This window comes from Knufia obscura (assembly GCF_036327395.1).
Source record: "Knufia obscura strain CCFEE 5817 isolate CBS 148926 chromosome Unknown scaffold_2, whole genome shotgun sequence".
NCBI classification, from domain to species: Eukaryota; Fungi; Ascomycota; class Eurotiomycetes; order Chaetothyriales; family Trichomeriaceae; genus Knufia; species Knufia obscura.
Window position 1 is genome coordinate 1,929,331 of NW_027042688.1, and position 11,848 is coordinate 1,941,178.

The following is an 11,848-nucleotide window of genomic DNA, read 5'->3' on the forward strand; positions in this document are numbered from 1 at the left end:
CAAATTATTGCAGTGGTGTGCTCTGGGAATATGATATATGGCAGTTGCCAGTAAAGAACATATTACAGTCCCTCGAACAGGGGCTAGTATAATACATGTCCCTCTCGTCACGTCTCTCTTTGAGATACTGGGATGCCTCCAGCAGTATCATGGCTAGGCCATTGATGACCGGACTGGAGGCAGAAATCGTATAGAAGTGGCGTGTCTTGCCAGCTCTTCAGCACTTTCGTAGAGATACAGTAATGGCTCAACTGCAACTGTCTATTCTTTGTGCCCTCCGCCTACCTAATGTAAATGGTGGTAATCAGGAAACTGCGCTGGTGAAATAGTAGTAGGGGCAATTGCAAACGCGTCTCGGGTATTTTGCCTGTTTGGGGTTTCTGCGTACCTCCTCAAAACACTGACCGCACAAGGTTCGGTGAGCTGCCGCGTCTTTGGCATATCTCGACCACTGCAACGGTTACCAGTATTCATCGAGGTCAAGTCGCTACTCTGCCGTAGCAATCATGGTAACGAACTTCCATCCTTCATGATGCCTCTCAGCTCATTAACAATGTTTAGGTGTACGAGTGGGATCAGTATCGCGATGAATGTTTTCGTCTCTACATCACCGAGCGCAAGGTATGTCACCCCAGGATCCCTGAGATACGCGACTTCTACCTACACTTCGACTATTGGACCAGTACTAACGCCTGCTACAGTCGCTCGAGGATATCATGCAATGGATGAAAGAGCAGCACAATTTTGCGCCTTCTAAGCGTGCCTTTCAAACCCAGTTCAAACGATGGGACTTCCCTTCCAAGCAGAATCCAGCTCACCGGAATGTTGACCTCGTGACTCGAGTTAAAGAGCTCTGGGAGCAGAACTACAGCCAGCGAGTTAGCGCTACAGTCTATTGAATCTACTTGTGGCTAAAGAGTGTACAGGACATGGTCAAAAGTCTCAACGATGAAGGCTTCCAGATCAAAGAACGAGAACTCATGCGCGTCCGAGCAAAGAACCGATGGCTCCTCCGAATACCCAATGGTCAGAAGGCTTCACCTGAAGATGCTCAACTGGAAGCACAGCTCCTTGCAGCTGCCGCCGAAGAGACTGGTGAACAGCCTCCCCCTCCCCCAACTGCACCACCGGTGGAAGAGGAACTCCCTGAAGAAATCCTCCGGAAGCGCAAGGAACGACACGAAAAGATGCAAGCTGAATCTGACGAACGATGGGCCAACAAGAAACGACGGCGACGAACGAGAGACTATGCTGGCATCCCAGCTGATCCCCCTGGTCCACCACGTTTTCCCTCCGAGACTACTCTGGGTGAATCTATGGAGTTTCTTGAGTTGAACCCTGAACTCTACAAGGAAGCCCGAGCAGATTTCCAACGCATTTGTGAGGACATGCGCATTATCAAGAAAACTCTGGCAGGAACGGACAAGTGGCAAGCCGCAAAGACTCGCCTTATCGAAGAGAACGCACACCTCAATGCCGTCTTCGCCAACCCGGATAAGCGGCAATCAAAGGACCTGGCTCTTGATGTTATTGCAACAGACGTCACAAAGAGAATGCGAACCATGGACACTCGTATGACCATCGTCGACGCAAAGAACATCCTTGGCGTGAACCCAGAGCAGTCTCGCCAGATCAGGAACTCTTTCTACTCAATCCTCCAAAACGACCACTTCACAAGCAAGCTCGAGACAGGCCCCGAACACTGGAATGAGCTGAAGGACCAATGGATAGCAAGCACGCCCATGCTCCTCGAGATCATGAGAGAAGACCAAGATCCCAACTTGCTCGACAAGAAAAAGAAAGCTCTTGAAGTCCTCTGTCGAGACGTCATGAAACGTCTTCGAGACGCTCAAAAACGAGATGACGGAAATCCAACCACCCCAAAACCGACACCAGTCCGGAAGGAGAAGCCGGTCATGGCACCACCTCTTCCGGCCCTTGACACATCCGACCTGCAGATCGATCCTTCGATTCTCGCAGACACCGCAACAGCAGCAACTGCTCAGACCCAGCCTGTACCAGAGGTTCCCCCACAGCCAATTCCGGTCTTTATCAAACCACATCCCCTGTCGACCATCCACGCCCGCGATAAGATGTTCCTTTCCACCCTCAGCACCCGTACCACCGCCGAACTAACCCATGTAATTCTGCAGAAGTGGTCTGACAGCACAATCATCAAGGTAGAGGGTATGGCTAAGACTCCTACCGGCTCAGAGATTGCATTCACGATTGATGGAGATGATGAGCTCGATGCTTATCTTGATCATGTCCAGGGTGCCAAGGTCGTGTTTGTTGTCCAAGTAAACCAGGCTTAGTTGGCTCAGGAGCTCGGAAGGGTCACAGATATGGGCACGAATATGGGTACTAGAAACGTCGTCCGGAGTGGTCAACCTCGAAGCCCGGGCACTGTGGCATGGGGCAGGGTCCTGAGTTTTGGTATGCTTCCCCAGTACGTCCCGGTGTTTGGCGCTGCTATGGGTCGTACTGATCCCGCACATCGATGAGGAACTTGCATCGGCGCAACGGTGTCGAGGGTGTCGTGAGCGGATACAAGGTGCAGGAGTATCGGAGCATAAAATATGGTATGCATGTATCGATCGATCATGGAGAAAGTCGTTCATCACTCGCTCATGACAGTGGGGATTGAGCTTGATGCCCTTGTCCTTGTGGTATTCCCTCGGATGGCGATGGCTCTCTTAATGTACGAAGTGTTTGTACTCCAATGGAGGCCGTTACCCTCGACAAGCTCTCACAGACACTCATGAATAAATACATATTGCAAGGTTTTCCATCCATCGTCCGCTAAGTACTCAGGTAGTCGAACGCCCCGTCGTTCTTTTCACAGATCCCTAATGCAGGTTAGTCTTCTTTACCACTCCTTGACAGGCAGTCCCCACCTTCAGCGCGCGCAGATCAACTCCCAACTACTTATTTTCCTTCATTATGAATATCCAGAGGGTCGCGGCCAAAAGTGGTGAGTTGGTCCTCGACCTTTTGGTATGGGCGTCCTTCCAACGCGCCAAGTGACTAACAAGGTAAAGCGTGTGCCAAGATATCCCGCGACTTCGCTTCCCATGTCGCGATCTCTGCCTGACCTTCGACGGCATTAACGACGACCTAAGGAACCTCATGACTACGAATCGAAGCCAACAATGGGATCCAAGACACCCGATGAGTATCGTAGAGGGCCAGATGGTATGAGAGAAAAAAGCACTTGCTTTGCGTTGTAAGCTACTCTGACAGTTTAAGCAGAGTCATCGGCTTCTACTCCAATTGCTGCTGCCAATCCTCCCAAGACAGCCGCAGCGAGTGGGCTCGTTCATGGCACACTCGAAGGCCAAGACGACGACGACGGGGACGACGATAAGTCTGGAGCCGACCTGAAGTCCAATGGTCAGCCCAACAACGGTAAGCCACCTTACATTAATACATGCAAAAAGCTAACCCCACGAGGCAAGAAGAAGAAACGCAAGAGCAATAAAAAGAAGAAGAAGAAGAAGGCGCAACGTGGTCAACAAACTACTCCTCCGAGGGTGCCACTAGCCAACCTCTTCCCCGACCAGCGATATCCTGAAGGCCAGGTTGTCGAATATGCCAACAACAGCGATCACAACCTTCAGCGCACCACAGGTGAAGAAATTCGTCACCTATCCGTCGTGAACAACATGGACGATGAGTTCCTAAACGACTATCGCAAAGCCGCCGAGGTCCACCGCCGGGTCCGCCGGTATGTGCAGACGATCGCAAAGCCCGGCGTTTTCATGAGCCAGCTCGCACAAGAGATCGAGGATGGCGTCAGAGCATTGACCGGCCACCAAGGTCTTGAGACCGGAGATGCTCTCAAAGCCGGCATGGGATTTCCGACTGGGCTCTGCTTGAATAACGTAGCAGCTCACTGGACGCCCAACCCAGGAGCTAAGGAGGTCATCCTCCAGTACGACGATGTCCTAAAAGTGGATTTCGGAGTACATGTCAACGGGCGTATCGTCGATAGCGCCTTTACCCTTGCTGCTAACCCAGTTTACGATAATCTACTCGCGGCCGTCAAAGCAGCCACCAATACCGGGCTGAAGGTAAGCGATTCCTGCCCTACCCCGCATGTTGTACACAAAACTAAACCATCCTCCAGGAAGCCGGCCCCGACGCCCGAATCTCCCACATCAGCGCCGCAATCCAAGAAACAATGGAAAGCTACGAAGTCACCCTCAACAACAAAACCATTCCCATCCGCGCAGTCCGCGGCCTCACAGGCCACAACATCCTCCGCTACAAGATCCACGGCGACAAACAAGTCCCCTTCGTCAAGACCCACACCACCCAACGCATGGAAGAAGGCGACGTCTTCGCCATCGAGACCTTCGGTACCACAGGTCGCGCCTACCTTAGGGACGACATGGGACTGGGTGTCTACGGCTACGGACGCAACGAGCATGTCAGTGCCGCGGGGCTGCATCTTGCGTCTGCTAAGTCGTTGTTAAAGACTATTGATGCGAATTTCGGGACGTTGGTGTTTTCGAGACGGTATCTTGAGCTGGTTTGGGTGAGGAATTATCATTTGGGTATGAGGTCGCTTGTCTCGAATGGGATTGTTGAGGAATATGGGCCGTTGGTTGATGTTCCGGGGTCGTATGTTGCGCAGTTTGAGCATGTGAGTACTTATGGTTACAGTCTCGGATCTGAAGACAGCGGAAGGAAGTATGCTAACGCAATCATCTAAACAGACCGTTTTGCTCCGCCCCAACTGCAAGGAAGTTATCTCCCGAGGGGACGATTACTAGGAAGGATACGTGGGGGTTTGAGATCAGAATGATTCTGGCTCAGCAGTTTCCCGGAAACAGTAAACATCATCGCAATTGATTCATGGTATGGTGTCTCTTGTTCTCGGTAACCGCTGACCCACGAGTCCGTGAATACGGGCTTGATTCAATTCTGTGTTCTTGGCTTCAACAGTCATGGAAACAACACCTCGGTAGAGCATCTCAACATGTCTCACCTTAGTCCTAGCATACTTATTTGTATCGCGCCGATGACACTCTTTTGTACTCGGGCGCATAAAATGAGATACTGAGCACCGTTTCCGTGTTAATGTCAAATAATATGTACCTATATCATGTGAGCCAAGGCCCGGGAGGGGTCATCCTGATCAACCACAGGTGTACTTTAACTTGAGGCGAGAAATGGGGTTTGAGGTATACCTAACATGGTATAAAATTGTCTCGTAATTCGCCTCTTTACTATCTTTCCACTGTAAGGTACCCCAATGGCTATAGTGTGGTTCGTTTCCTAGCACTCTTATGCAAAGCCCGGACTTGAGTTTTCCTTGTACTTCGCTTCGCCGTGCGTATCCAGCGCTACAACGTGGTTCGTTGTTTCTAGCTAGTTGCCCATCTAGCTTAGGTTACCATTGTTTCTTGAGCCTGGAAAACTACGGTGTGAGCCAGACACGCAGGAATAACCGAAAATCCGTGCCAGAGGACGCAATAGCAGGCGGGCGTCTTTCAGCAAACGTGAAGTACTTTGATCGAGGTGAATGTAAGTACCGAGGACTATAGCTATTAGACTATAATAGTCCCAAGGAAGATATTAGAGAGGGCAGTGGACACTTATTAGAAGAGAGGAAGGACGCAACAAGCAAGGAAAGGCAGCCTCACGCGAGCAGCGGAATACTGTAAGCCGGCCTACGACGAACATATACGCAAGGTACACAGGACTGTATCTAAGGGAGCGGCACAAGGAATTGCGAGCGTTGTATTACCTTGTAGCCTAAAAGGTTACACTCTAAGGTAAATTGTCGTAGAAGAGCAGGTCTTTGGTTCTCCGTTGCTCGTATCGTCCTGCATTGTGGTTGGGTGAGGCCATCACCATTGGATACGGACTCGGGCAGTCCTGTTGATGAGACGTGCTATAGCTTCGCCATGGCAAATGGATGTTGCAATTCGGTAGTATTGGTACGGACGAGGATGGAATGTATGGTGACCTATAATAACTGCTGTTTGGGCCTTCGACCAGCGCTGCGGGACTTGCTGGTTTATGCTGCTTGTGAGATGGTCGTGATATCTATTGGTGTTGTAAAGTCTATCGATGGCGTAAACATTTATCGGTGTTGTGAACATTTGGTGGTGACATGAGTTGCTTGGTAGAATAGCTGGCATTCGTCGTTAGTGAGATGATCTGAAGGCGCAGCTTTGACGTGGACAGCCAGGCCCTGATGCGTCTGCCGAGTCCCTGGAGCGTTGTGAAGCTTTGAGGACGCGTGTCGGTCTCTACTCGTGCCCACTTTTGGGTAAAGGGAGTTTTGGCCTCTGATGCCGACTAGCTTGGCCTTTAAAGTCCCCTGTGCCTGATTGTTCCGGTCCAGATATGATGGTACCATGGTGCTTGCGCTGATGTGACTTGTCTGTTGGCACTCCCACGACGCATTGACTGCGACATGATCTGAATTGCCATACTGACGTTCAGAATGATAGTTTGCTGGCGTCGCGGGCTCGAACACTGATCTTCACAGCTTACTGTCTTTCCTCGGCTTCGCAGTCGTCTCTGCATCTGGCTTTTTCGCCCATTTCTCCGTGACTTCCATGTACTCCTTCGGGAACCGCTGTCTTTGCTCCGGTGTTCTGTCCATCCTGAACCTTCTCTCCAACTCTTTCTTCTCCTCCCTCCACACAATTTGCTCCGCCCCCAACCATGTTCCCAGCCGCTCTGCCGTACCGTTCGGGTTCTCGAATGGAAAGAAGTGACCACCTACGATCTTTCCATCGTGCACACAGCCAAGTCGTTGCCCGCCACTGCCGCCATCACTTGTGCCCGTATGCTCGACGTTCTCCTTCTGCCACTCTGGTCGAGCCACAGAGCCTTTGCTTCCGTACAAGAACAGTGCTCGAGGACGTAGATGTGGTAGGTACTTTCCAGCCCCTGTCGGCTGATTCATGTAATACGGCCATGTCTGGGGCAAATCATACACCATGTCCGGATACGTCAGCCGATCGAGTCTCGTCGCTTCCTTTGGATTCAAATTGATGCGATCGATATTCGCACGCGTGGTGGTGAACATCTCGGTCGCGGTGGGTGTGGTCAGCGCTACACCATCTCCATCCGGATGCAGCATGGTGGGCAATTCACGAAATGCCGTGTCCATATACCTCTGGAACACCCTTTGATCCCAGCTTTTGAACAGTGGTGCCTTTTCGTACCCCTTGCGTACCGCCGCCAACGATGGAAACCTATCCTTTCGTGTTGTACTTCGCTTCCAGAAACCTTTCCTGTCGATGGGCTGAAAATTGATCGCAAACCAGCCATCTAGGAATGCAACGGCATGGAACAGCCTGGGGTGGAGCTTGCACAGCCCAATAAGTTGTGTCCCACCCATGCTATGGCCGATGCCAAACATCGGCGCCGTCATTTGGTCTCGGAAGTGATTGATCATATGCAGCAGGTCTCGCCCGTGATCGTCCCATGACACACCATCTGCAAGCTTCTGCTCGTTTAGCACATAGCTGGCGCCTTGCTGTGCGATATCTGCCATCCAGATTGACCTGATTTTCGTGCCGCTCGGCAAGCTGGCAACCAGATCGTCCCATAATGGCTCGTAGACCTCCTTGGTGAAGCTGTTGCAATGTAATGCTATGACTGTGATGTCGCCAGGCTGCGGATCAGTGTTGTCTAGTGGCACATACTGCTTGACTGCAAGGTGAAGAGTGGCTTCCGGTGTGCCTTCTTCCACAGCGAGAGCATTGGGAAGCTCCCGAATATGTGATGCTGGGATGATGTGCTCGTGTACTTTGAAGTTCATCGACGACATTGTTGCTGGCGCTGCCCAAATCTAGGTTCGCTGGTATTGTACTAGCATGCCCGTCACAATAACGAAGTCTTCAAGCCCGTGTGTCGATTCGAGCAATGGATTCCGTTGTGGAACAGTGACATCGAGGACTTTTTCTGATGGGTCTGTTGTACGTGAAGATCTGCATGATCGACAATCGGTCCACACGATTTGACTTCGTTGACTGGAGCCTCGAGCACTAGCGTACCAGTCATTGCATAGCCCAGTCAATCGTGCTGATATCTGGCCGCGCTTGGGCTTGCCAAACAGAGATTGTATCTTTTGTCAAATCAGAAATGCCTTTGGCTGAGCAGAAATTGTAAGAATTGGCATGATTACCGTGCATTGCCCATACATTGTAATGACAAGAAACTCCACTTCGCGGAAGTGTCTTGCGGACCAAGATTCTTACTGCCAGAACAAAAGCCTACCGATGAGGGGAACATGACACCCAGTCAACCTCGAGAACGCTGCAAGTGCTATTAGTATGATTGCCAGCAACGCTAACAATCGCTTCGTGATCCCTAGCAATGTGAGAAGTAGTGCCTTTTCGAATCTTTTGACGAAGACCTGCTTCTCGTTGCCTTTGGGAAAAGCAATGCCTGGATCAGGGAGATCGAGGAAGTCACAAAGCGGCTTCCAGCCGTCCTTCACGTAGTAATCGAGTACCTTGCTGTTGTTCTGGTCTTTTGGTTGCTGTGCTGCAACATCTCGAACAAAAGCATAATGGTTGTCGTAGACCTGCCGTGCATGCTCCTTGGAGAAGTCGCCTCCCGTTAACTGATTCCATGCTCGGATCCAGCAGGGCCTTGTATAGCGTGAATGCATTCGCAACCAAAAAGTTATGGGAATGAGGCCTCGAGAAAGTGGGTGTAGCACTCGTGAATGAATTGTATCGTAACATGATCTGACTGTGGTCAGCAGGGCCTAGCCAAGGTGCAAGTAGTACTCACGAGTACCAAGTGTCGAAATTGCGGTGTGTCAATATGATTCTTGCCTCAGGGTACGCCTCGATGAGCTCTTTGGCGAAGATAATTGCCGGTAAGTCAGATACACCCTGACAATGCCCAAGCAATTTGTCGAACTCCTCCCGACCATAAGGCTTTCCTTTGCCGTCGAATTTTGCTTCCATAGCTTCCAACCAATATTTGTTATCTGTGGGATTGTCGAAGATAGTTTGCCAGCCATGGTACAGCTGGTTAATACCGAGCAATTTCAGCGCATTGGTGGTAGCTTCAATTATCAGTACGAACCTAACCTTCACCATGCTCACTCACACTCTGTCGCTGTCCTTGGCAGTCCCAAAACAAGAACTCTCATGGGCACTGTCCTTCTGCCATCTTTCAGCCGATCAATATCAGTTACTACACATTTATAGTCGCTGAATGTCGTTACTTCGGCCATCGTGTATGTGTTGGGTGTTAAGAGCTTGTCTCAAACTGTCTAGTCGTGTCCGGCAGGAGCGTGAACTTTGGCTCATGCTTCTGTCTGCATTATGAATCTAGATCTGAGCGCCAACGAAGTCATCTTGCGTCTTGCATATCACCCTTGATCTACACCGACTTGGTGGGACACGCCAATCGTCGGTGAGAACTATCCCTGGAGCTCGTGAGCCTTGCTGTATGGTCAAGACAGCTGTCATCTCCCGTTCGGACTTTCGGTGCATTCAACTTGTGAGAATGGAATCCACGCTGTGTGGAACCATAGATCGTCCAGAAAGCTTGACATAAGCGTGGGTACCTAAGTTTTCGCTTAGTGCCAAATATTCGGTGATCGTCCCAGCAGGTCATTTTCAGCTATGCGGACCTCCAGTAAGGTCTGTCCGTGTGGTACACTTTGCCATCAAAATAGCAAATAGCTTCATATTGTCTAACACAATGTCACTGTGTGCGCCCGCTCCGTACTATTGCCCAAGAAATGCCAAAAAGATGTCCCCACGGCTACCTCATCAAGCTGACCCATGTACCATCAGCACTGGTACATGTCAATGTGAGGCTCTCTTTCCAGCCCCATGTACAAGCTGGTGCGTCTTGCCCTGAGCTATCAAGCTTACCGGTATCGGTCCCTGACATATTTTCGGACTGCCTTCGTGACGCCCTTGGTGTTTGTACCAGTGTGTTCTCAGCTTCTGCGCGGACTTGTGCAAAGTGCTGGACCAGCCGACACGTCACAAACCGAGCTTCTGTCAAGGCCAGCTTCTGACCCAAGCAGATTCGGGGCCCACCGTTGAACGGCAAGAACTCCCACCCGGTCTGTCGCTTGCAGCCCTTGTCGTCGATCCATCTTTCTGGCTTGAAGTCTGCCGCATCTTCACCCCAAACCTCCTCTGATCGGTGCATAGCCCAGACATTGTAGCCTACACGGGTGCCTTCGGCGACGAAAATCGGATCTTGTCCAGACTCACCACCTCCAGTCGGTAGGATTGTGTCTCGAATAGCTGTTCTGCTGTTGACTGGGACTGGCGGAAACAGACGGAGCGCCTCGTTGACGCAGGCGTGCAGATATGGCATATCGTTCAAATCCTGTAGGGACGGCACCATTTTGTCTGAGCCAAGCTTTTCCACGACCTCACCTCTCAAATTAGTGTAGATATCTGCTCGCCTCGCAAGCATGAACCATAAGTCACTGAGCAGGCTCGCTGTGGTATCGCGCCCGGCCACAAGAATGTTGACTAACTCATACTTGACATCTGTCGGATCATGGCCTTTCGCCAGAAGGTCGTGTAGAAAGACGAATCTGTCAGTCTCGCCCTGATTTGCTTGCAAATCTTGCATCGCATCATTTACTGCGTCCTCAACGAAGCTCAAAACGACGTCGCAGTCGTGCTGAAACTGCTTTCGTCCCTCACTGCCGGCAACGAGCGGGCCCAACCTGCCCATCACAAGGTTATCTGCCATCACACGTTGACACTTGTTAAATGCTTGTGCGAAGATGCTTGATCGTGTCTCTCCCCTTTCCGGTGATTTCTCGGTCTCCAAACTGTCGTAAGACTTACCGAAGAACACTTCCGTTGCTAAATCTAGCGTGAAGCCAAAGAAGAGTTCCGAGAGATCGAGGGACTCGGGTGAGTGGTTGATGACTTCGAGGAGTTTTTGGAAATGCTTCTCAAAGTTCTTCACCTTCGTGAGGTGATCGCCAGTAAAGCTCGGTCGCAAAGCTACTCGTGATGAATGCCATTCAGCTCCATCTGCTGCAAAGATACCATTTCCGAGCAATGGTGAGAAAGCTCGCCGTCGGTCTTCTCCTAACGACCAATCGCGGAAGTTCAGTGCCAAGACGGCTTGAATATTCTTTGGGTCGCATGTATCAATGATCGTCTGCCCCAGCGCCGTGGACCTATATGTCAGGCATTGTGCATCTTTGAATCGCTGCTCTGATAGTTCAAGATAAGATCCTCGTTTGATGTGAGATGCGGACTTCTGCAATTTGCCAATGCCGAAAAGCGCATTGGATTCAACAGGTAAAGCTTTTGGTATAGCACAACCATGACTAAATTGGACTTTGCGTCTCCGCCAAGTCAATACTGCTCTGCTCGCGAGGAAGAGAATGGTGAACCAGATCGTCCCGACAACAAGATAGCATCGTGCTCTGCTAGCAGGGTCATTCGGGCTTCTGATGCAACTAGAGATGCTAGCAGGCCAGTTCATCGCAATGTCGTCTAGCATTCTCTGACAGACTGTGGTGAACGGTGTTGTTTGTGTTCGGCTTGGGGATGCACGTCCTGTGTAGGATCTCTGCTCATTACTGAGACGTTTGCATTGAGATACCGACGAGCCAAGCGGTTACTGGTACCTTCAAGTTTGATCTGTACCCACATGCCTGCAGAATCCGAAAGGACTCAAGATATGCAGATTGGCGATTCAACGTCAGAGCGAATTGTCAAATCTTGACATCAGCACGAGGCTGAGACAGCCAAATCCAACAGATCGAGGCAAGGTCTGGATCAGATTCATTATCGTCCCTCGGTGGAGTGCGTACGAGTGAGGCTTCTCGGCGTCGCCCGTGGCAGAGTCCACACTTTCGTAGAGTTGG

The 11,848-nt window shown here is 50.9% G+C and overlaps 4 protein-coding genes across 4 annotated transcripts; 2 read left to right on the plus strand and 2 right to left on the minus strand.

The window, feature by feature from the left end:
• Positions 1–506: 506 nt before the first annotated feature.
• On the plus strand, positions 507–2,315 carry PMZ80_002552 (uncharacterized protein; the record flags this gene model as incomplete). Its single annotated transcript, XM_064870985.1, has 4 exons — positions 507–509; positions 562–621; positions 702–878; positions 927–2,315. 4 exons carry the CDS (start codon positions 507–509, stop codon positions 2,313–2,315), a joined length of 1,629 nt encoding a protein of 542 aa, XP_064733438.1.
• An 837-nt stretch (positions 2,316–3,152) lies between these two features.
• Positions 3,153–4,717, plus strand: PMZ80_002553 (uncharacterized protein; the record flags this gene model as incomplete). The annotated part of the gene is made up of 3 exons (XM_064870986.1): positions 3,153–3,195; positions 3,253–4,073; positions 4,130–4,717. The coding sequence occupies 3 exons, from the start codon at positions 3,153–3,155 to the stop codon at positions 4,715–4,717; spliced, it is 1,452 nt and encodes a 483-aa protein (XP_064733439.1).
• Positions 4,718–6,499: 1,782 nt separating this feature from the next.
• On the minus strand, positions 6,500–7,798 carry PMZ80_002554 (uncharacterized protein; the record flags this gene model as incomplete). The annotated part of the gene is made up of 1 exon (XM_064870987.1): positions 6,500–7,798. The coding sequence occupies one exon, from the start codon at positions 7,796–7,798 to the stop codon at positions 6,500–6,502; it is 1,299 nt and encodes a 432-aa protein (XP_064733440.1).
• Positions 7,799–8,151: 353 nt separating this feature from the next.
• Positions 8,152–11,481, minus strand: PMZ80_002555 (uncharacterized protein; the record flags this gene model as incomplete). The annotated part of the gene is made up of 4 exons (XM_064870988.1): positions 8,152–8,227; positions 8,325–8,624; positions 8,770–9,049; positions 9,870–11,481. The coding sequence occupies 4 exons, from the start codon at positions 11,479–11,481 to the stop codon at positions 8,152–8,154; spliced, it is 2,268 nt and encodes a 755-aa protein (XP_064733441.1).
• Between the last annotated feature and the right edge of the window lie 367 nt (positions 11,482–11,848).